The sequence below is a fragment of the Nymphaea colorata genome, chromosome 2 (assembly GCF_008831285.2).
Source record: "Nymphaea colorata isolate Beijing-Zhang1983 chromosome 2, ASM883128v2, whole genome shotgun sequence".
NCBI classification, from domain to species: domain Eukaryota; kingdom Viridiplantae; phylum Streptophyta; class Magnoliopsida; order Nymphaeales; family Nymphaeaceae; genus Nymphaea; species Nymphaea colorata.
In genome coordinates this window covers 32,122,822-32,147,800 of record NC_045139.1, presented here as the reverse complement: position 1 = coordinate 32,147,800, position 24,979 = coordinate 32,122,822, and the positions used below count along the sequence as shown (strand labels likewise).

The 24,979-nt window shown below is 37.0% G+C and overlaps 1 protein-coding gene across 2 annotated transcripts in view; it reads right to left on the bottom strand.

Annotated features, from left to right (window-relative positions):
- LOC116247183 (DNA-directed RNA polymerase III subunit 2) overlaps positions 1-24,979 on the bottom strand; it is a 32,282-nt gene that overhangs the window by 5,485 nt on the left and 1,818 nt on the right. The window contains exons 2-31 of one of the 2 annotated variants that reach the window (XM_031619194.2): positions 24,333-24,441; positions 24,111-24,238; positions 23,891-23,983; positions 22,986-23,061; positions 22,807-22,897; positions 22,619-22,671; positions 21,698-21,762; positions 20,641-20,746; positions 20,445-20,555; positions 18,473-18,532; positions 18,014-18,052; positions 17,865-17,915; positions 17,679-17,777; positions 17,430-17,489; positions 17,260-17,352; positions 16,751-16,852; positions 16,263-16,373; positions 15,977-16,093; positions 14,486-14,602; positions 14,329-14,409; positions 11,812-11,916; positions 11,655-11,735; positions 11,432-11,566; positions 11,311-11,355; positions 10,531-10,608; positions 10,296-10,435; positions 7,641-7,746; positions 860-984; positions 439-574; positions 194-324 (exon numbers count right to left, since the gene is read on the bottom strand). In XM_031619194.2, coding sequence (XP_031475054.1) covers positions 194-324; positions 439-574; positions 860-984; positions 7,641-7,746; positions 10,296-10,435; positions 10,531-10,608; positions 11,311-11,355; positions 11,432-11,566; positions 11,655-11,735; positions 11,812-11,916; positions 14,329-14,409; positions 14,486-14,602; positions 15,977-16,093; positions 16,263-16,373; positions 16,751-16,852; positions 17,260-17,352; positions 17,430-17,489; positions 17,679-17,777; positions 17,865-17,915; positions 18,014-18,052; positions 18,473-18,532; positions 20,445-20,555; positions 20,641-20,746; positions 21,698-21,762; positions 22,619-22,671; positions 22,807-22,897; positions 22,986-23,061; positions 23,891-23,983; positions 24,111-24,238; positions 24,333-24,441 — 2,844 coding nt within the window. Of the gene's footprint in view, positions 1-193; positions 325-438; positions 575-859; positions 985-7,640; positions 7,747-10,295; positions 10,436-10,530; positions 10,609-11,310; positions 11,356-11,431; positions 11,567-11,654; positions 11,736-11,811; positions 11,917-14,328; positions 14,410-14,485; positions 14,603-15,976; positions 16,094-16,262; positions 16,374-16,750; positions 16,853-17,259; positions 17,353-17,429; positions 17,490-17,678; positions 17,778-17,864; positions 17,916-18,013; positions 18,053-18,472; positions 18,533-20,444; positions 20,556-20,640; positions 20,747-21,697; positions 21,763-22,618; positions 22,672-22,806; positions 22,898-22,985; positions 23,062-23,890; positions 23,984-24,110; positions 24,239-24,332; positions 24,442-24,979 lie in introns of those variants that run through there. The other variant, XR_004170828.2, reaches the window with a different exon arrangement.

Here is a 24,979-nt window from a genome sequence, read left to right as displayed (position 1 = left end):
CTAGCAAAAAATGTGAACCAACTAATCAAACTAAGCACGTAAATTTTCAAAGAAGAAGAAAATGGATAATCCACATGCACATTTCAATATGTATAAATAAACAGGCATAAAACGGATTTAATAAAGATACAATAGAAACATATGGTTTAAAGTTTAAACTTTAGACATGTTTGGAGCTTAAGCAAATGTTTACCTTGGAAATCCGTGAGGATTCATAATCAGATCAGGGCAAATACCACGTTCAGAAAATGGAAAATCTTCCTGCGGCAAAATAACACCACAAACACCTTTTTGTCCATGTCTACTGCTGAATTTGTCACCAAGCTGGACAGTCATTGAAAAGATACAACAGCCAAATGAAATTTAATCAGCTACATATTGTAAAAGACATCAATATTGTTTTGATGTATGTGCTGAAAATTTATAGGAACAACCTACCTCCGGCCGACGCGTATGGCGAAAAAGAAACTTTATGCAGAGATTATTATTGTTGTCCGTTGACAACTGGACTTTGTCAATGACAGCTGTTTCTCCTAAGGGACCTTTATAGGACAGGCCTGATTGCTTGTACGCGCTGGTAAAGAGTACCCAAAACATGAGATTCCGAATTAGACAAAAGGCTAGAAAAACCTTAAGCATCTAACGAGAAGACAGGTGGGAGGCACTTTGTACATTGATCATAGCCTAAAACAGAATCATCCCACTAAAATTTCCTCCATAGATTACAATGGGCATGATTTTTTTTAAAGGCAACCCAAGAATGCCACTTTTGTGGCATTTTTGTTAGAGTACCTTTGTCACAACCCTCTCCTATGCCTCAAGAATAGAAAGCTTTTCCACCACAACTAAGATAACATACCTATCTGGTAAGTCCATAGGATGATCAAAACGATCCCTTGTGTTGATAGGGCTCTGTTTATTTAAATAAATATCTTTTGGTCTTATTATCTCACCCGGTGCAGCAATACCATCAGTATCCAACACCTATTCGAAAAAAGCACAAAGATAACTAAATTGATTGATAACTTCAGAAATCGGCGTATTAACAGATAAAATTATTATCTAAGAAAAAAGTGTCATTTACAAATAGCAACCCTGACCTGGAAATCAGGAAATGAAGTTCAAAGAGAACATTAATCCATCTCCTATTGCAATGATAGCTATAGCTGCCAAAAAATTAAGCATAGAAACCCAGCATAAAAGGACGCTTCTAGGGGTAAGTGGCAAAATTTGTTTATAAATGTGTAGTCAAATCCTAACAACGGTAACTAGCTGGTGGACACCTAAAAAGCCCAGGAGCTATGTGTGTTTGGGTTGGGTGGGCTGTAGTACGTAGGCGCCGAATTTTGCAAAAATAGAAAGAGATTTCTTCTCCTAAAGTCATTTATTCTTCTTCTACCTTTTTCTTTCTTTATTCTTTTCCCATTTTCCCTCTTCTTCTGCCTTAACCTCTTTCGTCTTCTTCCTCTTCTTCCTTACCTTCTTGCTTCTTCTTCTCTCCTACCCTTTGCTTTCTTGCTTTTTTCTTCCTTTTATCATCTATTCATTGTTTTTCTAGGTTTAATAACTTTAATTTCACATATGAAAAGTTGACTATCTAAACTTTAGAGAGTTGAGAATCATATAGTTTGCAATTTCTATCAAAAAAGTATATCAATTGTCAACTAGATTAATTTCATCTGGTTTATAATCAGTTTACTTAATCATTCCGTTGCTTGCAGTTACATATGCACTTGAACGTGATTAAGATGTTTAACATCATACATACTTCATAACATTATATCAGTTTTTAGGTTGCAAAGCTTTAAGTCTTGCTTAGCATTACTTCTTGATATTTATGTAGATTTGTAGACAATATTCTATTTTTTCAAGCATATCTTTACATGTGATTTTCTTCAATAGTATATGTTAAGATGTGTTTATATTTAGTTTTAGGTTTAAGAGGGTACTTTTGTAATAACATTTCCTTTAGATGGGTCTCTTGTATCTTCTCACTCTCCTCTAGTCTATATAAAGAGGAGTTAGGGCAGATTTCGAAGTTAATCAAAGTATTATTCTTTCTAATCTTATCATGGTATCAGAGCTCCAGCCGTCTCCTCCTCCTCGGCGCGCCGTCGCCGATTGAGCGGCGCCACCCGCCGCCTGACTGCGCCCGTCGATGCTATTCCTCCGCCGCTCGTGTCCACCCATCTCCGCCCGTCACTGTCCTCTCCGCCCGCCGCCTCCGCCCGCCGTCGCTGTCATCTCCGCCCGCCGCCGTCCGTCGCTGCTGCTTCTCCGCTGCACGCTGTCTCCGCTGCTCTGCACGCTGATTTTCTTCTCAGTGTCTTCGCTGTCGTCTCTGGTATCTCTCTTAGTTCAGCTCTGTTGTTGCCTCTTCCAGCCGATCAGCCTTATGGATTGCTGCGCGCGTTAACTGCATATTGCTTCATGATCAGCATGTTGTCTTTCGATATGTGATTGTCTTCTTTTTGCCTGCACTTCCTATTCTGTGGCTCGGTTTCCTCCTTTGTGTTGAAAGATGTCTGAAATTAGCAGTGGCGCTAATACCTCTTCCTTTGTATCGTCGGGAGAGATGAAGAGTTCCCCATTTTCCAGCATTATCACCAAAATGGATGGGGGTAATTACGAGATGTGGGCCATGCAAATAAAAAGAACCTTGATTACTCATGAGAAGGAACATCTCATATTGGAGCCCGAGCCCGTACAGAAGGTAGGAAAATATACTATTTGGTTTAAAGATAATTCGTTGGTTATGGTATGGATTGTTGGTACTCTTACTCAAGACATTGCAAATGAAGTCTTGCATAAGGAAAGTGCAAAGGATATGTGGGATTCCCTTGCAGCCACCTATTCACAAGCAAGGAATGAAACAAGAATTATGCAGCTTCATCATGATATTCATCCGATGCGCCAAGATGGTCGACCTCTTCATACTTATTATTCTAGTCTCAAGTCCATGTTTGAGAGACTAAATAGCTATTTTCCTGCATGTAAGTGTGAACAACAAAAGGCATATAGAGATATGCTTATGGTAGGGGTATTTCTCTTTGGATTAGACTCTGTTTATGAATCAGCAAAGAATCAGATGCTCACTAGTCCCTCGATTCCTCCTATTGATGAGGCTTATAGTAGGCTAAGCAGAATTCCAATCCCTGCATCGACTGTTCTTGATACCACTTCTGCTATGCTTGCTACTCGTGGCCGAGGTGGGTCCCTCTTTGCCAGAGGACGAGGATATCGTGGCCGTGGCAATACCCCTTCGCGCCCAGTATGTCAGTTTTGTCATCGCATTGGTCACACTGTGGATAAGTGTTGGCAGAAACATGGTCGTCCAACTGTTGCAAATCAGACTGTATTTACTGATTCTCCAGAGCAGCCTAAGACTCAGCATACTGTTTCCTCCAGTGAGTTACGTGCAGATGATATTATCTCTCAGTTGAGACACTTGATTGGAGATAGACCTCAACAAGCTCCTGATCCGACCACCTCTACTATCACTACTGCTGCCAGTGTGTCTTCATCTGGTATGTATTCTGCCTATACTCCTGCTACTGACACTACAGATTGGCTCATTGATTCGGGTGCATCGACACATCTCTGTGGAGACAAGGCACAGTTTACCTCTTATGTCCCTGCTCCACCTGGTCGCTTGGTTATTCTAGCAGATGGCAAATATTCTCCAGTTGTTGGACATGGAGAGGTCCAACTTACTTCATCATTGTCGTTGCAACATGTTCTTCATGCACCAGAATTCCCACATAGCCTACTGTCTATCAGTCAGATTACCAGAGATTTAAACTGTCGTGCTATATTTGACTCCTCTTCTCTTGTGTTTCAGGATATACTGACGGGCAGGGTGATTGGCAGTGGCCGTGAACAGGGAGGTCTTTACAGGCTAGTGCATCCCTTTCCCTTTGCTGGGTCTACCTCTTCAGGGTCATCCTCATCCTCGGCTTATACTTGGCATTTACGTTTTGGACATCTACCGTTTCAGAAACTGCTGCATGTTCTTCCTCAGCTGTCTCCTAAGTCTTCTTTTCAATGTGAGTCTTGTCAGTTGGGCAAACACCATCGGTCATCCTTTCCTCTGCGGCCCAGTAGAAGTAGCCATTCCGTGTTTGAGTTACTTCATTTTGATGTTTGGGGCCCGAGTCGTACACCTGATCTTCAAGGTCATCGATATTATCTTGTTGCTGTCGATGACCACAGTCGTGTTAGTTGGGTTTTTCTTATGAAGAATAAATCTGAAGTGGGTCATGTAATCAAAAATTTTATCAATGAAATTCTGACTCAGTTTGATACTTGTGTCAAAATTGTGCGCTCTGACAATGCTCTTGAGTTCTGTGCTTCCTCTTTAGAACAATTTTTCAGGGATAAGGGTATCATCCACCAAACCTCTTGTGCCTATACCTCCCAACAAAATGGGGTTGTTGAACGGAAACACCGTCATATTCTTGATGTTGCCAGAACCATTATCATACATAGCCATGTTCCCCATTCTTACTGGGGAGATGCTGTTCTCACGGCATGCTATCTTATTAATCGTATGTCGTCATTTGTGTTGGGAGACCTTATTCCTATCTCTGTCCTCTTTCCTGACAGAGACTTGTTTTCTGTTCCACCTCGTGTTTTTGGATGTGTTGCCTTTGTTCAGTTGCTTGGTCCTGGGCAAGATAAGTTGTCTCCTCGGGCCATCAAAACGATCTTTCTTGGTTATTCCCGCACTCAAAAGGGATATCGATGTTATGATCCTTCTACTCGTCGGTATTATGTGACTACTGATGTTACATTCTTTGAGTCCACCTCTTTCTTCTCCCCAAATGGAACTCAATTAAGGGCGCCTGAATTGAATGATGAAGTCCATTTTCCTCTACCTCTCATGAGTTGTCCAAAACCAGTTGACTCACGCTTTGGGGCTGTCTACCACCGTCATACTAAACCTGTTGCGCCTGCTCACTGTGCACCTGTGCCTTCACCCAGCACGCCCAAGGTAATTCCTGACACAAACTCTGCTGACAATTTTTTATGTAATGATGACATAGGAGAATGTCACGAGCATGTTCATGCTCCTAATGAACTTGATATGCCCATTGCTCAAAGGAAAGGCAAACGCAGTTGCACTTTGCATCCTATCTCTGGTCATTTATCCATGGATAGACTCACTCCTATGTACCGCCAGTTTGTCAAGGGGTTGTCGGCTATTGCTCTTCCACAGAATCCCATGGATGCTCTCTCTGATCCAAAATGGGCTGCAGCTATGCAAGAAGAGATGGATGCTCTTCAATATAGAGGCACCTGGACACTTGTTACTCCTTCAGCTGATGCAACCATTGTTGGTTGCAGATGGGTCTTTACTATCAAATACCGAGCGGATGGCAGCATTGACAGATATAAAGTTCGACTGGTTGCTGAAGGCTATACCCAAACTTATGGGGTTGATTATTATGATACCTTCTCTCCTGTGGCACGACATGCTTCTTTACGGATTCTTCTTGCTGTGGCTGTCAGCAAGAATTGGTACCTATCACAGCTTGATGTCAAAAATGCATTTCTCTATGGTGACTTACATGAAGAAGTGTATATGCAGCAACCACCAGGGTTCGTTGCTGAGGGGGAGTGTCAGAAAGTGTGCAGATTGCGAAAGGCGATTTATGGTCTGAAACAGAGTCCTCGAGCTTGGTTTCAGATGTCAGAGAATATTGAGAATGAGGGCTTCAGACGTTCTTCGGCCGATCATTCCCTCTTTGTCAAGAAGACTTCTACAGGTACGGTGATAGTTCTTGTCTATGTTGATGATATCATTGTTACAGGGGATGATGATCAGGGGATTTCCAACATCAAGGATGTTCTTGGACAACACTTTGTCACCAAGGACCTTGGTGAACTACGTTATTTCCTCGGTATTGAGTTTGCCAGAAATCGAAAGGGCCTTATCATGTGCCAGAGGAAATACGTTACTGATGTTTTGCAAGAGACAGGGATGCTGGGGTGTCGACCTGCATCCACGCCTATGGATATCAATACCCGCTTGTATGATGATGATACTGAAGATGTTGATGCGAGACAGTATAGAGGGATTGTTGGGAAGCTCCTATACATCACTGTTACTCGACCTGACATTGCCTATGTTGTTAGCAGAGTGAGTCAATTTATGGATAAGCCCAAGAAAGTTCATTGGGATGCTGCTATGATGATTCTTAGGTATCTAAAGAATTCACCAGGAACGGGACTCTTCTTTCAGAATGGTACCTCACTCACTATATCTGTGTATGTTGATGCCGACTATGCGGGATGCCCCTCGAACAGAAAATCCACCACTGGATTTTGTGTGTTTATTGGATCTAACTTGGTTACATGGAAGAGTAAGAAGCAAACTGTGGTTGCCAGATCAAGTGCAGAATCTGAGTATAGAGCTATGGCTCAGGGTACTGCTGAAGTTATGTGGGTTAGATCCCTGATGTTGGATCTTACTGTCGAAGTGCCTCTTCCTATGCAATTGTTATGTGATAACAAAGCTGCACTGTTTATTGCTAATAATCCGGCTTTTCATGAAAGAACCAAGCATGTTGAAGTAGATTGTCACTATACCAGAGACATGATTCAAAAGGGGTTTGTAAGTACCTCACACATTTTAACTACAGGGCAAACAGTTGATATCTTTACTAAGGCTCTTGCAAGGGGACCATTCCAAAGCTGCTGTTCCAAGTTGAGCTTATTTGACATATACGCTCCAACTTGAGGGGGAGTGTTAAGATGTGTTTATATTTAGTTTTAGGTTTAAGAGGGTACTTTTGTAATAACATTTCCTTTAGATGGGTCTCTTGTATCTTCTCACTCTCCTCTAGTTTATATAAAGAGGAGTTAGGGCAGATTTCGAAGTTAATCAAAGTATTATTCTTTCTAATCTTATCAGTATACTTTAACATTTTTCTAGAAATTTGTACAATTTCTACAAGCTTCTCTGTTGTATGTCTTGTTGAACGCTTGACTGCCAAGATACAGTCCACATTTTACAAATTGGTATACAACTGGCCTACAAAGAAAATAGTAATAAAAGCTCACGATACAATAGCACAGATTTCTTCTACTAGCCAGACCGTAGTGCAGTATATATTAAGCATGCTCCATTTACACTTTACAGTAGGTTTCCTCATCAATAACAAGATACCATAAACAACAAAATTGAGATGCTAAAAGACTCTCGAGCTACACGTTCCTTTAGAATCCATACTTTCAGTAAGCTACAAATGGCAGTTTGTCCTACGAGCAGTTCATTCTTGAAAACTTCTGTGAACTTGTGCAGCAAATTAAGCAAAGACTATACAACCAAATGCTATTTAATTCAAGAACGTCCAACCGGTAAATGTGTGTCAAGTTCTCTCTTAGTGTTAGAGCAAGAATCATTCAGCTAAAACAGAAATTGCATAGCAATATCATATACATCTTATACTCATGTGGGCATGTTGATACAATTGGACAGGGGGTTGGGGGGGGGGGGGGAGAATCAAGCAGGCAATATAACTTCTAATAGAAGCTGGGACAAAAAAAGACAATTAAACAGACAAAAGATGTTTGCACACAATCATATGATTGGAAAAGAAAAACCCAATAATAAAATCAGCATATACAACAATTACCGCAAAGCGAGAATCATCAAAACCACCTTTCCCACTTTTTCCTGTGGGAGGCCTTGCTATTCTATCAGATGTTTGATTTCCATACTTTTGGACAATAGCTGAAGACCTGAAATAGAATTTCCACCGACCTAAATTAATATATATTTCAACTAAGGAACATAAACAATGTCTACAAAAGGGGCACTTTTGGAGATCATATGTGAAATAACTAGAAGAACTAACTGCAGTACGAAATATGCCAGGGCGGTACGTGCAAATGATATTGATTAGGTAAACAAGTAATAGTATGATAAAACTTGCTTTCCCATAGTTTTTCTTTGAAATCAACAAATTTAATAGCACCATAAGTAAAAGGATGCAAATGAGCCAAATCCAAATAGAGTATCTGATTAAATCAGCACATTTGTTACTTGGTGAATGGTGATGAATATTTTGATCCACTATTCATCTTAGTAGTTGAAATCCCAACTAGCCAATGGACAACTGACATGTGTCCTCAGACCAGCAACTAGGTGGTCGTCAACTAGTCCACCTAGTAGTTGGTCAGCCAACTAATCACTGACCTTATAAATACATACATACATATGTACATGTATGTGTTTCTCTATTTGTTTATGCGTAATATATAATTTCTGGTCCATCAACTTGGACTGACTAGCTTTCTATCACTTTATTTATCCCAAATGTCATATTTATTTCCCATTATATCTTTTATTTTTTAAAATTTTCCAAGCTTGTGAAATGTTGACTTTCTTTTTTGAAAGCATAGTTCTAATATTTTTACAATAAAAAAAATACATATACATACATACATATATATATATATATATATATATATATATATATATATATATATGTGAAATATAAACATAAAATTTATTGCACTAATAAACTTATATAGTAAATCATATCGACATATACAATTTTGAGGATTCTTTGGAAAAGCACATAAATTTAATATTACTTTTGTTTAATTTTTAAAATAAATAAATAACATGGGCTACGTTTTACCAGAATTGTGAAGAATTTCACATGAAAAAAAATAAATGAATATAAATGAAAAAAAAATGAATATAAATCGATAGTATTAACTTTTCTATCATAATCTGGAGAGAGAGAGTTACATGATTCATATACTCCACATGTACCTTTTAAGTTTTATCACAAATATCTGCTTCAACTCTATTTTACAAATAAAATCGTCCAAATTGCCCACCTAAATGTATAGTTCTTGATGAGGCATCTTCCTTCATAAATTAAATGCCTAACAAATTCAAGCAAGACATTTAATGCAAAAGGTTTCTGAAGTCATTCTAATTGGCAAGACACCAAGTCATCAAAGGAGCATTTGACTACCTTAGATCTAATATACCAAGGTGGCAAGACACCAAGCGATCAAAGGGGCATTTGACTACCTTAGATCTAATATAAGGTAAGGCCCACCTTAAATTCATAGTTCTAAGTTCTAACAAACTATAGGCTTGAGAACCATGAACCCATTACCCATCTCAAATCAAAGGAGGGAGGACCTCACTTGAGATTGATGGATTATAGGATGCAGTAAGTGCAAAGTTATAATGCAATTCATGTAGTTCTCAAACAAAGAATTCTCCGATCCTTGTTAGGAAACAAGGACCTGAAGTCTTGGGATTTTAACATTGTCATAAATTTCGTTTTCAGTTATTAAACAGTGATGTTTTTCTTGGGTATAATACGGCAAAGTTTAAAATCTCAAAAAACTCTCAGCAAATTTTCAAAAAATTCAAAAACTAAAAATAAAATGTGAATAAAAAATCTGGCCATTAAAAAAAATGCAAAAATGTGAAAAAAACAGAAAATTCAAAAAGAAAAGAAAAAGAAGAAAAGCGAACCATGAATAAAATTCAAAAGAAATGCAAATTATACGTGTTTTTTCTGGTTTTTTTCATTTTGGTATTTTTTCTCAAAACAACATTTTTTTTCTGTTTTCTTCGACTGACATAAACAATGCTTTTTTTAATTAAAATGCATTTTCTATGACAATCAAGACGCTAGTGCCTTGACACGCTAGATAATGTCAAGGCAGCACTTCCATGGACCATAAAAGAGAGTGAAAGAGCTTTATATTGCTGAAACAAAAAAAAAATAGTGCATGAGAGCTCAAAAGCTCTCAATTTGTTGAGAAATACTAAGAGTGAGAGAGAGTCTAAAGCCCTTTTTCCTTCCTTCTGTCTTTTACCTCTTTACAATTTTCTACTCAAGTGAGCTTATAGACAAAATCAGGAGAAAAATGAGTCCCCTTGTTTGTTGTTCAAGCTGCGTCATGAATCCACACAAGTGTGTGCATGCACAATTGCTCCACACAAATAGGTGTGCACATGTATGTGTGTGGATGCATGTATGATGCACTTGTGTGGAGCAACTGTGCATGCACACACACATGAAAGTGTGAGCATGTATGTGTGTGGGTGCATGTACAGTTGCATGTGAGAAAATATCTTATTTGCAAGGTTTGCAAGGAACGAGCCACTAAAGTTTGCTAAGTCATAACCATTTCAGGTTACAAGTCCATTCAATTAACAGCAAGGTTAAAATGATAAAGGAGCTTCCTGAGACAATCTAACCAATACAATGGCCAGGAAGCACAAATATAATGTTCAAAGTTTTAGTGCATACTTTTTGAAGACAATGCAGCGGCCAAAACCACGATCCAGAGAAGATTTGTTCATAACAATGGCATCTTCAATGTCATAACCACTGTAACTCATCACAGCTACTGTTGCATTTTGCCCAGCTCCAAGTTTGTCATAGTTTACCTGAAACAGGCAGAAGGAGCGTAATAAAAAATGTTAAGAAAGCTATACAAGATAACTAAAGTTGGAGCCAAAAGGTATGAGGTACGAATAACAACCAGCTCAATAGTTTTGGTTGTCAACAAAGGTCGCTGAGGGTAGACAAGCAGGTAAAGGAGTGTGTCCATTCGATAAAGCTGCCATAGAGAAGAAACAGAAAGTAAATGAAACCATACAAGTAAATAAGAGTAAAACTAGATTACCTTTTAAACCAAAAAAACTCATCAAACATACCCATGTTCAAGTATCAAGTTATCAATAGTTTACATGACATCGATATCATGAATATTTCCTAATGAAAACCTAGACTGTACATGCACTGATGCACCGATTCCACAGGTTTCAAAAACCAAACCAATGGATTCACTTACAAAAAGATTTAGGAAAATTTTCAGGTCGTTATACTTTTAAAGCCTGTGTTCAACATGAATGGCCATATATGGAAAGAAACAATGATTATTTTGTAACAGAACTGATCATATTATACCCATTTCACAAGTTTAAGAAAAGCAAACACAAAATTTTGCACGTCTAGTGGCATTTATACAAATACAAATGCAAATATACATGCACATGCAGAAAAAAAGCAAAAGTAAACATTTTTTACTCGTCTGTACCCATTAGACAAATACAAGTACAAAACTACAAGTACACATGTCTGCGCATTCATGTGCACAACGGGGCATATGTGAGCCCAGGCACGTGCATTAGAAAATAACCAGGTCTAAGGGGCAGCAACTTTTTTCTGATAGATTCATGAGCAGAGTCCATGCAGACTCTCAAAGGGAAGAAAGCATTTACCTCACTAAATTGAAAGAAATAGCACTTGAACAACTTACTTGATTATAAGCAATATTGCCCATTGCTTGCTTTCCCATAGCACACTACACAAAACAATTAGCCTCAATATGACTCATGAATCACAAAGAAAGAAACCAACCACGAGAATGGCTCTCAAACCTGGTAGGTGTTCCTGGGAGACTGATTATGGTGTGGAAAAGGAATCAATCCTGCACAAACACCTAATATTGTGAAGGGCTCAATTTCAATGTGTGTGACATTCTTTTCTGGCTTACTTCCCTCGTACAGAGCAATCTGTCAATAGAAAAGAACCACACAATGATTAGTCTAAAACAGAGAAGAGGGGAAGCAATATCTTGAAAGCTATTAGTGGCTGACAAACCAATGCATTGTTCTCCTCGTTCACATCCAGATACTCAATCAATCCTTCCCGTACAAAATCATCAAAAGAAAGCAACCCCAGCTGAAACAAAAATCGTTTACTGCAGTTAACATAACATAATCAGGAAGATCAACTTTTTTTATTGCTTGACAGAAACCTGAAGAGCTGCCATATGATGTTCCTTGATCCTCGAGACACCATTATCAGCTATGATGAGTGGACGACACACACGACCTCCATCTGACGCTATGTAAATGCAGGACTGCAATACAAGCAATAAGAATGGAAGGGAGTATGAGTTTTATATGGAATAAAGCCTAATACAATCAATACTGATCCCACTTACAAACCACATAAAAGGATGAAACTTTCGAATAGTCTTTTTCAATTTCAACATACTCAAAGTAAATCTCTGGAAAAAAACAAGAAATTACACCAGGATACTCAATATGTCCAACTTTCTGCACAACAATACACAGTCATGCAAAAAAAGATGAAACTGCATCTCTAATATGCTATTAGGAGTCGATTGATCTGCATAAGGATCCAACATATGTACATGAGTCCAGTCAATCTATGCATGTATACATGTTTTAATTTGTTGTTGCCCCCAATACAAAACTTACCAAATTAGGTCATACCCCATGCTTTGGGAGTATGGGATACACACTGCTGCAGCCCTTTTATTCTTCTACCCTGTGTTGAATGAACCTGGTGGGCATTCTAACATGGTACCAGAGCCAAGTTGGATATCAGGGGCCATAATTGATTCCAAAAGGTGTGTCCCAGAAGATCTCATCCCTTTTATTCAGGCCAAAAAATTACTTTTTTCCCTAAAATCCTTCCACATCCATTTTCTGTTTCTGAATCAAATCCCTCTGCACGTCTTTCTGTTTCTGATTAATATCTCTCTCTTATGTCTTCCTTTTCCCTTTATGATACAATTGTTCCCCTAAAATCCCTTAAATCATCTCATCTCTTCAACACCCCATATTTCTTATTCTTAATAAAAAAAAAATCAGTTTTGTCTCTTTTCTTCCCTCTTTTGTCTTGTTTGGCTGCAATCTGTTTACCCCAAAGGTCAGTCTTCACAAGCAAACAGGTTCTATTTAGAAGAGAAACCTTAATTTCAGTTTTGAATAGAAACCTAATATTTGACTCCACCTTGAACAGAAGCACTTAAAATTTCATATCATATTTTTCATCTATCACTGTTTTTACTCATTGCAGTTTGAGTTTGCCTCTGATTTGTTCAGCCATTATCTCCTGGCTGTTGTTGTCATTGCTCTCACAACAGACACAACTCCATCCGAACTGTTTTCTCCATTGGAGGATCAGATTATTTAATTTAATAGGAACTTATTGTCAGATTATGGCAAGGAAGATTAACTGATTCACTTTTATATCCGCCTGGCTATTTGCACAGGCCCACTTCTGACATCAAGTCATATCTGCCCCGAGAAAAAGAGTGCAGAACATCTAATATGTGTTTCAAAGTACCTCTTCAAAGGTCAATTGGTCATCTTTGGTTTTACTAATAGGTACAGGTAAGGGTGGGAGCAGTTTCAAGAAATTTGGGTACAGGAACACGGCTGTATACACACACATATGCATATTATATATATATATATATATATATATATATATATATATATATATAATAGGAGCTTAAGCGAACAAAGTTACAAAACAATATAGAAAGTTCAATAAAGAAAATTAAGTTGCCAGAAAATTACAGCAAAACAAGCCGAGAAAACTCACCAGAAAATCCTACTGAATAGGTGGAGTTAGACCACAAAGAACATGAACAGCCCTTTAGTGTCCTTTTCATTTCCATTGTATAAACATGATGGTTTAAAAGAAAACCTAAGTAGTGGACAAAAATGGACATGGTCAACTTTCACCTGTCCAAAAAAGGACAGATATGGTCATGGGTGCGTTGACTGCACCCAACACTGGTTTGACCATGTTCAGCCTGTGTCTAAGGGCACACCCGTACCCGTGTCGACACAGGCACCTCACTCAAACAAAGTACCCATCTGACATAGATCATATAGATATTTTAAATGATTTGATCTGGCAGACCACAATCTGAGATTGTTCAAAACTATGATTCAACAAGTCTCTTGAAAGAAGGCTAAGATTATTTGAAGTGAATGAATATCTTAACCAAAATTTAAGGAATCATCCAACATACTACTGTACACGTGGATAATTAGCTGGACAAAACAGTAAGCCTGCCTTATCTGACCTATGACCTTTTAAATGGTTAATGAACCTGTTTGACTCATCATTGATATAGTCATCAAGGTCAGTGACTTTTGTTCTAGGAATCTAGTGTCTCTTCAGTGTAACCAGTGAAAAGGGGAAATCCTCCACAAATCAGAGCCTTGATGGAATTTCTCAAAAAGGACTGGTCGTTGATGACCTTCTGGATTCTGATGGGTAGTGAAATGAACAACTTTCACCTAACATGGATAAAACTGCCAACATCATTGGAAAGAGTTGGTGTCATGAGCACACATGCATGTGCATCGCACATACACGAACATGCATATATAGTGGTGTTTACATGCATATACACATTGCAAGCACACCAACACAGAAGCATCCAATTCATCCACCCACATGCATGCAGAAACAACTTGTGAAGTAGTTGAAGGAATCCAAATACCTGTTTGTGGTTTACATACACACTAACAAATTCACCAATTTTCCCAGCTCTTCTTAATCTCCTCATAGCTTTAGAAAAATGCTACCCATGTTAAAACATATCACAGAGGTAAGTTACAGAAATTTCCCTTATAACCAAAACAAAAAAACATAAATACCTGAGGCTGCCGATGTCTACCAAGAATGAGTCCATTAAATATAACCAGAAAGCAACCTGGTGAATGGATCTCCTCTGCAGAAAGTAATGCCAAGTCCTCAACACCTAAGCTGTAACACTGTCCCAAGTACATAAATATTTTAAACACTCCCCTGCTACAGCAATAATGCTTGCAACAGCATGTTTTAGTGTCAAAGAAAAGAATAAAATTGTCAGACATGTAATAACTACTCGATATATTTGTAAGGTAAGTCACCTCCTATGAGTCCAGAAATATGTTTAGGGCGGTGAACTTTTGCCGCTACTATCCATTTTGCTCCATAGTAGTTCATTTTTCATATACAAGGATCTTTATGCATAAAAATGTGCCTAAGAAAAGCTTGTACTATTATTTATCTTGAAACTAATGAAGATAACACATTATCTTCTCATCCTCATTTCTCTAATTCCAATCCTCACTATAGCCACTTTAGTGAGAGAGAGAACAGACCCTCCATACTCCCGACAAATACACATGTACTTTATCCACATAAAATTTGGACAATCTTTGTACTCATTTTTAATTCATGACACTTGACCGGACCACCCAATAAAGAACTAACAACTGCTACATTTTTATACCCAACCTTGTAGACTTGCTAAGTCTAAGAGGCCTATCCTCTTCCATTATATCTGCAAAAAGGTGGTACGCCCCAGTCACCGAATATATACTTTTGAAGTACTCTAACCAATAATCATTTTTCATATGTATTTGAGCTGCTTTATACATATTGGAGTTTGTAAGCTTTTGTGACGCTCTTTTTCATCATATGTGGATGGCTTAGACTTCATCCTTTCAGTCATCTTTGCAGGGAAGTCTTGTTATCACATTCTTACAGAAACTTGATCCCCATAAGGTCAACTACACACGCATGACTTCTAGCTCAGATAAACACAAATCATAAAGCAACAGTTTCAACAGGCAAGAAGCATTGCCACAAAAGCATATCCTTTAAATTTTAATTGACACTCCTTTCATGGAATAACGCCTATTCAAATGATGACTTCTAAATTATAAATCAAATGCAACAGTTTCAATCTAAAGTGAATTAATATCACAAAAAAATGTTTGTGTACGAAAAAAAAAAGAGCATAAATCCTGAAACAGGACATCAGTTAGATATCAAGCTTATTTAATAGTACAAATGTACAATACTACAATTAACATTAGGATAGTAGATGTAACGCACACTTTGAACAAAAAAGTGCACATCCAAACTAACTATATTATACATGCAGTAGTTGCAGCTATGTTATGAAGAAGAAATATGAGATACAAAGCATCTCTAAAAACTAAATATGTAATCATCAGATGCTGAAGAAATAAAAAGTCTGATAATGCATTTCAACAAATATTTTTTAAAGGCCATGTAGTCATTTTTCAACAACACAGAAGGACTGCACATTTCAAACATTGAACAAGTTACAGTTTACATGAAGTAAAAGAACAAACCAAAGAGATCAATGGACCCTCTTCCTCATCGGTTGTAATATGTGTCAATAAAGCCAAATTCTTCACCAGCCCACAAGACTCTCCTTCAGGCGTATCACAAGGACAAAGCACACCCCACTGTTTGAAACAAAATCACCCTGATCAATATACAAGAAATGAAACATGAACAAGATAAAGAATTAACAGGAAAAAAAAAAACATTCCTGCAGTTTGAAAGAAAATGTAAAAGGAGCTCAAACTTTTAGGCAAAAAAAACACAAAATAATAGGTAAGAAGACTATCTTGCCTGACTTGGCTGCAGAGCTCTAGGTCCACTCACTTTCCTACTCTTTTCAAACTGAGAAGCAATACGTGTCATGTGACCCAGTGTTGCAATATATGACAGCCGGGAAACAACCTGGCATAAGCTGAACATTAGAAGCTTAGCTATTGATGTTCTAGGTAAAGAAAAAATATCATGGAACTACATAGGATGGCTCAAACAAAGAAATCCACTTAAGTCCTTGTACAAATTATTATGGTCCAATAAAATGTTAACTGCATAAAGGCGCCTCGGTCCTATGTAAAAGCAACAGTTTCTACCACCATAGTATGAACGATAGGTCCATAACATTTTCTAGTGGCTTTTCAGCATCCTAACATGTTCTAAAACATGCATCAACCAGCTTCTGCAAATGGCAAAATTATTATATATAACTTAATTGAAAATCATAACTAGTTAAGGCTACTAAAGAGCCGAGAATATTAGAGAAATCGGAAATGGCAAGGGACAACCTGGGAAACACCTTTCTGGCTCATTCTGAATCGCTTTACATCCCAAACACCAGTAGACAAAGCGCGCTCAAGGGCTTGAGTAATAATATCCTTCCTTATTTTCTGCAGCAAGTACAGATAGGAGAAATCATGAATCTCACATATTAATATGAAGCTATGAACATGAGAGCTAAGGGCCTTGAGGCATGTCCCAAAACTCAAAAGCCTGTAAACATTAAAAAAGTGAAACAGGAAGAAAGGTTAAGGATCAAAATCATGGTGTCCAAAATTATATGATTAAACTCTAAAACTCCAAGAATGTAAAAAGTGACAAGTTGCACTTTGTTCATGGTCAATTCCAAAATGTTGTCCAAAAATCAATGGAATTAGCAGCTTCATATAATATAGAACTGAAGTTCTTTGTCATAAATGTTAATCTGAAGACCATCATCTGGTACAAATGAAGACAACCTAGTGCACACTATTCCATATTTTTATTGAACATATCAATATGCCATTTGTTGTATTACCTGAGAAATATCAAGAGCACTTGAGCGATTTGACTTTGAAAGAAGATGGTCAATGGTCCTTTTGAGATCAAAGTTCATATTCTTGAATGAATCCTATAAACCAAATAAAATTTCAGCAAGAAGATTTACAAAGAACTTAGAGGCAAATAGCCCACAGGGAACAGGGGTACCTCGAAAAGAATAGATATCATGTACCCAGATAACTCCAAACGTTTGTTCCCCACATAATCCTGTGATTTCAGTAACAGCATAGTCAAAATATGGATCAATTGCAAGAAACAAATAAATAAAACTATCAGAAAACAATGATGGAAATCTTTAGGATGTGGGCAGCAGAGTGTCTGCGCTGAACTAAGACAAGCATGCACGATTTCTATCCAAATAGAGAGAATTTCTACATTACAAAAGAATGATATCACCTTATCATCAATAGCTTCTGGATTCAATACAGCCTCCATCATACGTCTTAGCATTACAGCAATATAAATGCACTTTTGACGAAAGTTGTACCGGTAAACCTACAATCAGAACATAGCAACTTCACTTCAAAGTTCAAACCCAATACCAAAAGCACAAAGAAAGAACATCAAGAAAAGTGGACATACCGGAACATTGGAGAAGATGACATTGAGAAGAATGTCTCTTGCCCTTTCCTCCTACAAGTGATACACAATGAACATAAATGTACAGACCTAATTAGGTTCTACTTGATCACTGTGAACAGAGCTTGAAGTGATGAGACATATTTCAGAACCTTCTCCCGTTGAACATTTCCCATTGTGAACCGTTTCACCTATTACAAATCAATAAAAGTTATATTTGGAAAATGAATTGTCAGCACTAGCACATGTATCCTTCAAAATGAGTTGCCACCATATCCAGCTTACACGTAAACTACAAACCAGATGAAACATCTTCAGAAATATAAAATGAAAATGAGCCAAAATTGTAAAAGGCAGATGAGCAACCTAAATGGGTAGAGATGATAATCCATACTTATATAGCTAATGAGTCCATCCAGCTTTACCCATGGCATAAACATTTCAAACAAATAATGCAGAAAATCATGAAAATAAATAATAAATGTTCCTTCGCATTATAAGAAAAAGTTATTTATATCCAATTCGCAGAATAATGGGCTTAAGGAGAAAAGGAAGCATAAAATCCCGAATAGATTTGTGGGCATTCAGATTGTAAAAAAAATAAAATTCACCTTCTTTTCCAGGTAATCAATTGCTTGTTGCTCTGTATGTATTCCAAGGAAAGCGCAGTCCTAAACAAAAAAAGAAACAGGAGACAACAGTTTATGTCTCAATGTTATCCATACAGCTCTACCCATGCCAAAAGTAACAGCTTTTTTAACAACTGGATAACACCAGCAACAAGAAACACTAGTAAGAGACAAGGACATGGTATTCAAAAGTGCAAATAGTTAAAGAGCACATATTCCATTCCCTGAGTTTACACCAACATGACAAGCCAAGCAATCAAATTATTTTTCCAACTAAAACAATAAAATTAGGGAACATGTTCCAAAAGCTGAAGAAAAGTCAGCAAATCCAGGTTATTTCTGTTATTAAGTATCTAATGAATTATTTTCCACAAGCTTTCAGCACTTCAGAGTGCAAGCACACAAATGAACAAACTAGAAAAATCATTGAGTTGGATGTCTGTGTCCATAAACATAGCAATATAAACATGCATACATGCACATACATAAACATGGGTCCATAAACATAAACAGAAGCTTCTCTCTGGTAGAAATCCAGCTGAATCGTAACTTCTTGATATTGAATTGGGAAAAGTTTCGAAAAATATAAATTGCAAAAACATACATGCATTCTCATGCATGTACATGTAAATGTATACATTGATAAATACATTCACATATATTTACACATAAAACATAATATGTACATTATATACATGAACATATGGACTTTTGAGCCACCCCCTCAGTGGTGGTATAGGTGTGGCACCCTTCTAAACAAGTCCATGTGACATAGCTTACATAACTTGGGAAGAATGACCCAGTTTTGCTTCCTTTAGTAAATACTGGTAAAAAGATTGACTGGATTTTGCATCCTTAAATTTTGACAATCTCTGAATTTTGAGCATGTAATTTGGTAAAAAAAAAATACAAATTACCTACCCTAAGGCCAAGCAATGATACCCCTGCACAATCTTCCCCAATTTTTGCTTCTTATATCAGAGAAAAATGGATTTTGGTGATCGCTTAAGATGATCTTACTTTGAAGGCCAAATTAACTGGGCTAAAGCATCTCAATTTTCTTCTTTTGCTCTTAACTCGCAGCAAGATTCATCAATCAAAATTTTCTTTTGTCTTGATCTTTTATAAAAGACTATAAGGCTCATGGCTATAAAAGAAATCATAGTCATGAAATTTTGTTCTATGGAAATCTTCGTCACCACTTGTGAACAGAACATGCTTAACTATCTTTCAGTATACTCAATGCATTCGTGTCGTCTGAATAATTAACCAGCTCTCCATTATTACTGCATAGTTCAGGACATAGTTGATGGAGCGCTTTCAGTTTTTCCTTTTACTACATAGAGACACCAGAAGCTATTGAGTCTTGACTGATATATCCAAGCGAAATTTGACATTTTTCAAACTCCACCTCTTCCATGGGAAAGAAAACCAAAGTTGAAGACGGCTTCAATATGGATCCACTTGCCAAACTCATAACTAATTCATTCTAGCTTACAGAAAACAGGGATAAAAAGCTTTAGACCATAATAAACTTACGGAACAAGCTTCCCCAGACAGTTATTTCACGGTATGGATGTGAATCCAGCTCTAGACAAGCTATATGAGGTAAACGAACTTGAATTTGATAGAAATATCTAAACATATTCAGATTCTCAACAAATGCATCAATCAGGTTTAATCTGGTCCCTGCACTACTATGCATTGCACAACAACAATGAACATATAGAAACAAGAGAATATGTAGATATTTTTACAAGCAAATCCCATATGCATCGTAAATATTAGAATGAGCAAACAAAAATATCACAAAAAAAGTGATTTCAAGAAGTTGGTGACACTACCTAGAGTAAGATCTCGTAAAGGATTTTTGTTGTCACACAAACTTCGTTTCACAAACAATATTGAAGAAAAGCAACTGTACCAAGAAGTAAAAAGGAAAAATACATAATACCTGAATAGATGGCAAAAGCATAGATGAAAATCTAGGATCTCTCCCGACCATCTGTACTACTTCCTGATCACTCTCCATTCCCATCGCTTTGAAGACTACCATAACCGGAACCTACAATAGATCCACAATAACTTAGATGGTATAGAAAAATTTCCTTAAACACTGTGTATCTAAATAACTTCAGAGGTTTGCATACATCTTCTGTCAATATGTTATGCCGCAAATATATCTTGTCCTTATTCATCACAATGTTGGTCTTGGTTTTCCTCTCATAAGTGCTGCTCTGCACAGATGCTACGACACTAGTAAACAGGAAACAGAAACCAGGACGTCAGTACAATATTTATCCAAAGAAAAATGTCCATTCTGATTATTTATACTTGAAAAACTTACACAAGTGTAAGTGCACAATAAAGAAAAACAGTGAAAGCACCCAAAATATAATAAGATAATAAAAATTTTGCATGCATATAAATAAACGAGAAAATGCTGAAACTAACCAGGAAGAATTGCACTTCTAGCCTCTAGGATAGAAAGTTGTTATATGGAATAAGCATTTTCAGAAAATTACAGTATAGTATTTGCAATTGTTTTTTCATTTTGGTGTTTTTTATGTTTTAAAACGGCTGACTTATGTATCACAATTTTTTTGTGTTTTTTTTAAACACTTTTTTTTTGTGACTATGATTCGCATATCATTTATAAACCTATCAGAACATCAGTTGTTTGTTCATTGAGCAGGATTGTCTCAAAATAAATACACTGTCTGTTGCAATCGCTTTAACTATGCAATCATGATCTATTGCCTCCATCACCTTTTTTATGTACATGACAAATTACTAGTGATGAATCATCATACACAGAGTTTAGCACTCAGCAGACAACCATAGATACTAAGTTTACAAACTTGGTCCCCAAAAAATGGGATGCAAATAGTTGCTGTGAAAATGGATATATAACCTGTCTATTTATTTCTCTGTATGATAGATGCGATGGAGAAAAATACTGGAAAATGGAGATTCACGGAGGGAAAAACACATTTTATACTTAGCCTATCTATACCCCCCTGTGAAGAAAATCCTAGAATATGCGAACACTAAAAATAACAAAGCAAAAACGGAAAATCCTTCCAGGAACATAAAACAACATGCCCATTAACTTTTCAATGTGCAGTCAATCTTCCTGGAAAAATACAATTTAACTCATAAACGACATCTTTCGGGATAAAGGAAAGCTTAAAGGACTTTACGTGCCTTCCCTTGCTATCAATATCAATCATGATTCTGTTTTTCGAAAGTTGCTCTTGGATCAAGATCACCTGCACAAAATGGAAGTCTATAAGGGTAGAAGCTGCGTAGGATAATAATGCAGAAACATTAAATTAAGGCTTCTAACAGTCTATATAGAATTTAAACTTAGTGATTTAAACACTTTTCGGCTTGTCAAAATCTACTGTATAGATCAACAGATTACATATAGTACATTCACTCCCAAGTCTGTAGGCATAGCGCATTATACAGTTGAAGTTGTGAAGAATACATCTAAGCAAAGGACAAGTTTCCAGACTTATTGAACTCATATTTTTAAACTGTAAATGGTGGAGAGAGAGAGAGAGAGCTTCTAAGAAGAAGGAGCAGTCTATCACATACTCTTCTTTCTTCTCCCTTTTATCTTCTAATACAACAAAAAGGATGATAATACTCAATAGTCACAGCACCCAATTTTGTGATACAAAGTGCCCGGCCAAATTTGAATGCAAGTCCACCCTATACCCAAATAGGGAAAATAATAGTCAGGTGTTACTGACTGTCTTCAAGCTGCACAGCAAATGCTTTCTACTTCTGTTAACCCACATCCCTATCTGAGTTGCATCCACTCAGGTGCAGCAACCCTTTTGGAAAAGTCTATGTAATGAAAATCCTAAGAGTTCAGAATTATGAAACCAAGAAAAGTGTACACTTCTTGTTTTATAATTTCACCAGTCTTAGCCAATTCTTTTGTGCAAGCAAAATATCATCATTTTGCCATGTTTTGAGATGCAAAATACCTTGAAATCAACTTTTTAAATTACAATAAAGAAAATCCCAAACTCCAACAAGATCAAAGGTGAGTTAGTGACAGTCTCTTAAAACCAGAACACACGAAGAACTGTAAGATCTAGATATAATTAATACCTTCTCCGTCCCCTTAACAACGAAATACCCACCTGGATCAAGGGGGCATTCACCTGAAAAGATGAACCAAATTGAACTTAGTATATAAACAAGAAATGAACTACAACTAACAAGACAATTTATTATAGACATGAAAAAATAAGTCAGTTGCAACGGAATGATGTCACAACCATGCATAAGAAACAGACCTTTCCTTGCAAGTTCTGCTTCATCTAATCCACTCAATACACAGCGGCAACTTCGTAACATGATTGGCAAATATCCAATTACAACATCCTTCTGCATTACCATCCATACACAAAAAAAACTAGTATAAACAACAAATCCCCATGCAAAGGAAAAAATAGTAAATATAACTCTTAATCACCTTCCTTTCAATATCTCTGTTTCCTTTGGTGCTTCCTTTTGTATATTCTATATCAACCTTGATAGGTGCAGCATAACTGCAAAAATTTCAAACATTATAATAGGAGATTTGTTTTCGAGTTTTCATCAAAAAACATAAATAGGTTATCTTGGTCCTTGTATGAAGAGGACAAATGGCTATAAAGATGATGAACAACTTCTAAAAAATCAATTAATAAACATAATGCCAACAGCTTTAGAGTGTCATGAGGAAAAGGGATCAATAAATAGTGATTCAGAGGAAGCTATGAACTACATGAAACTTTTGTGTGTTGCAATGGATTAAAACTTATTTAACTCAGTGGTGAGGATTTCTGCTTCCACCAGCCATGTCAAAATTACAGCCAAAATTCTCAAAACATCAATAGAACCACCTTTTATTGTATGTGTAAGGGCCATAATACGGATGTGATATGATTAAGGAGGCTCGTGGAAGCAAAATATGTTTTTTTCCTGACTATGCAATGACCATAAAGCTCAAGAACTAAGTCTCTCATATTATTGGTGAATCGGGCAGCCAGCTCCATCAATTATAATTCCAAAAATTTCTAAAATAAAATCAGAATAATATTTAAGGAACCTGAAGATACATCCATCCATTATTAAAAACTAATTTCCTATCGAAAGATCCTGCAGAGAGATCCATCAATTACAACAATCCAATTCTCAGTTAATTTCAAAAAGAAGGTCCCCAGAGCCGGACCACGATATATCAATGACTTTATACACAGGAACTAAACCTGCCAAAGAAAAACTTGTTCCAGGAGAAAAAACAAACCTAATGGTCTTCTACATCACGATTAAACCACTACATATTGAAAACCATACATATACCATGGCCCAAAAATAACAGGGTTGAGACATTACGTAGTATCTGTAAGTCTGCATATTTGAGGAGTGAGCTCCTGAACCATGTAATCAAGTTGTCGCATGGGTTTCTCAACCCTTATGTCTAGGTACCTACACCCAAGAAAATGCATACAAGAATCAAAATCTTCCTCCACTTACACAAAAAACAAAAACAAAAAAAACGACTGTAAGGCAAGGTGGAACCCAATAAAATGAAAAGAATAAGGATAGAACTTGCTTGACATAGAAGCTAGGATCAACATCAGACACAACGATTTCATTGCCCTTGGTGTGAATTATCTTCTTCATGTCTTCATTCACGAAGTAGTTGAAAGAATCAATGTGCTGCTTCACCAACCCCCTCACCTAATACTCGCCACTCAAATCAATCAAGAAACTGCTCAAGAACATGAAAAGCCATAGAAGGAATGACAGAAAGTGGCTAACAAAACATGCCTACCTTTAAAAACTCAGGAAGCAACTGGAACTTGTCAACCGCAGACTTCACAGGAGCCACAATGTCCTTCATTTTAACTGGGGGTGTATCACAGCCTTTGCCCAAAGATGGACTGGCAAGAATGGAAAGAGGCATTTCAGCATTAAGTTATGAATTTCTTTTGTTTCCGACCAAAGAATTTCAGGACACCCAAAAGATGTACTAAAATAATAAAACAACCACCACACGATCATATTGTTCTACCAAAATGAAGCTCAGATGAATGAATACCAGCAATCAACTTGCACACAAACTTCATTAGATGGCATACAAATCAGTATCCAAGAAGAAACCAATGGCAGAACCAGAAATTTAGGTTTAGGGCACAAACACATAAAATAAACTTTAAAAAATGAAATTAAGAAAACCATTGTTTCGAAAAAGACACAAGAGCTAGAAGCAGAAGCCTTGCATCACATGCGAACATGATTTTCACATATTTGTAAGGCATTGATTTGATACTCATGCATTCACGAGCCCCACAAGATGTTTATTTAACAGCACATGAGCTGATGGAGCGATGAGCTAAGGAGATTTCAAGATTCATATCATCTACAAGTTTCGATACTTCCACAAGCTCCTTGAAACAAAGAGATTAAGGCTGATTAAGC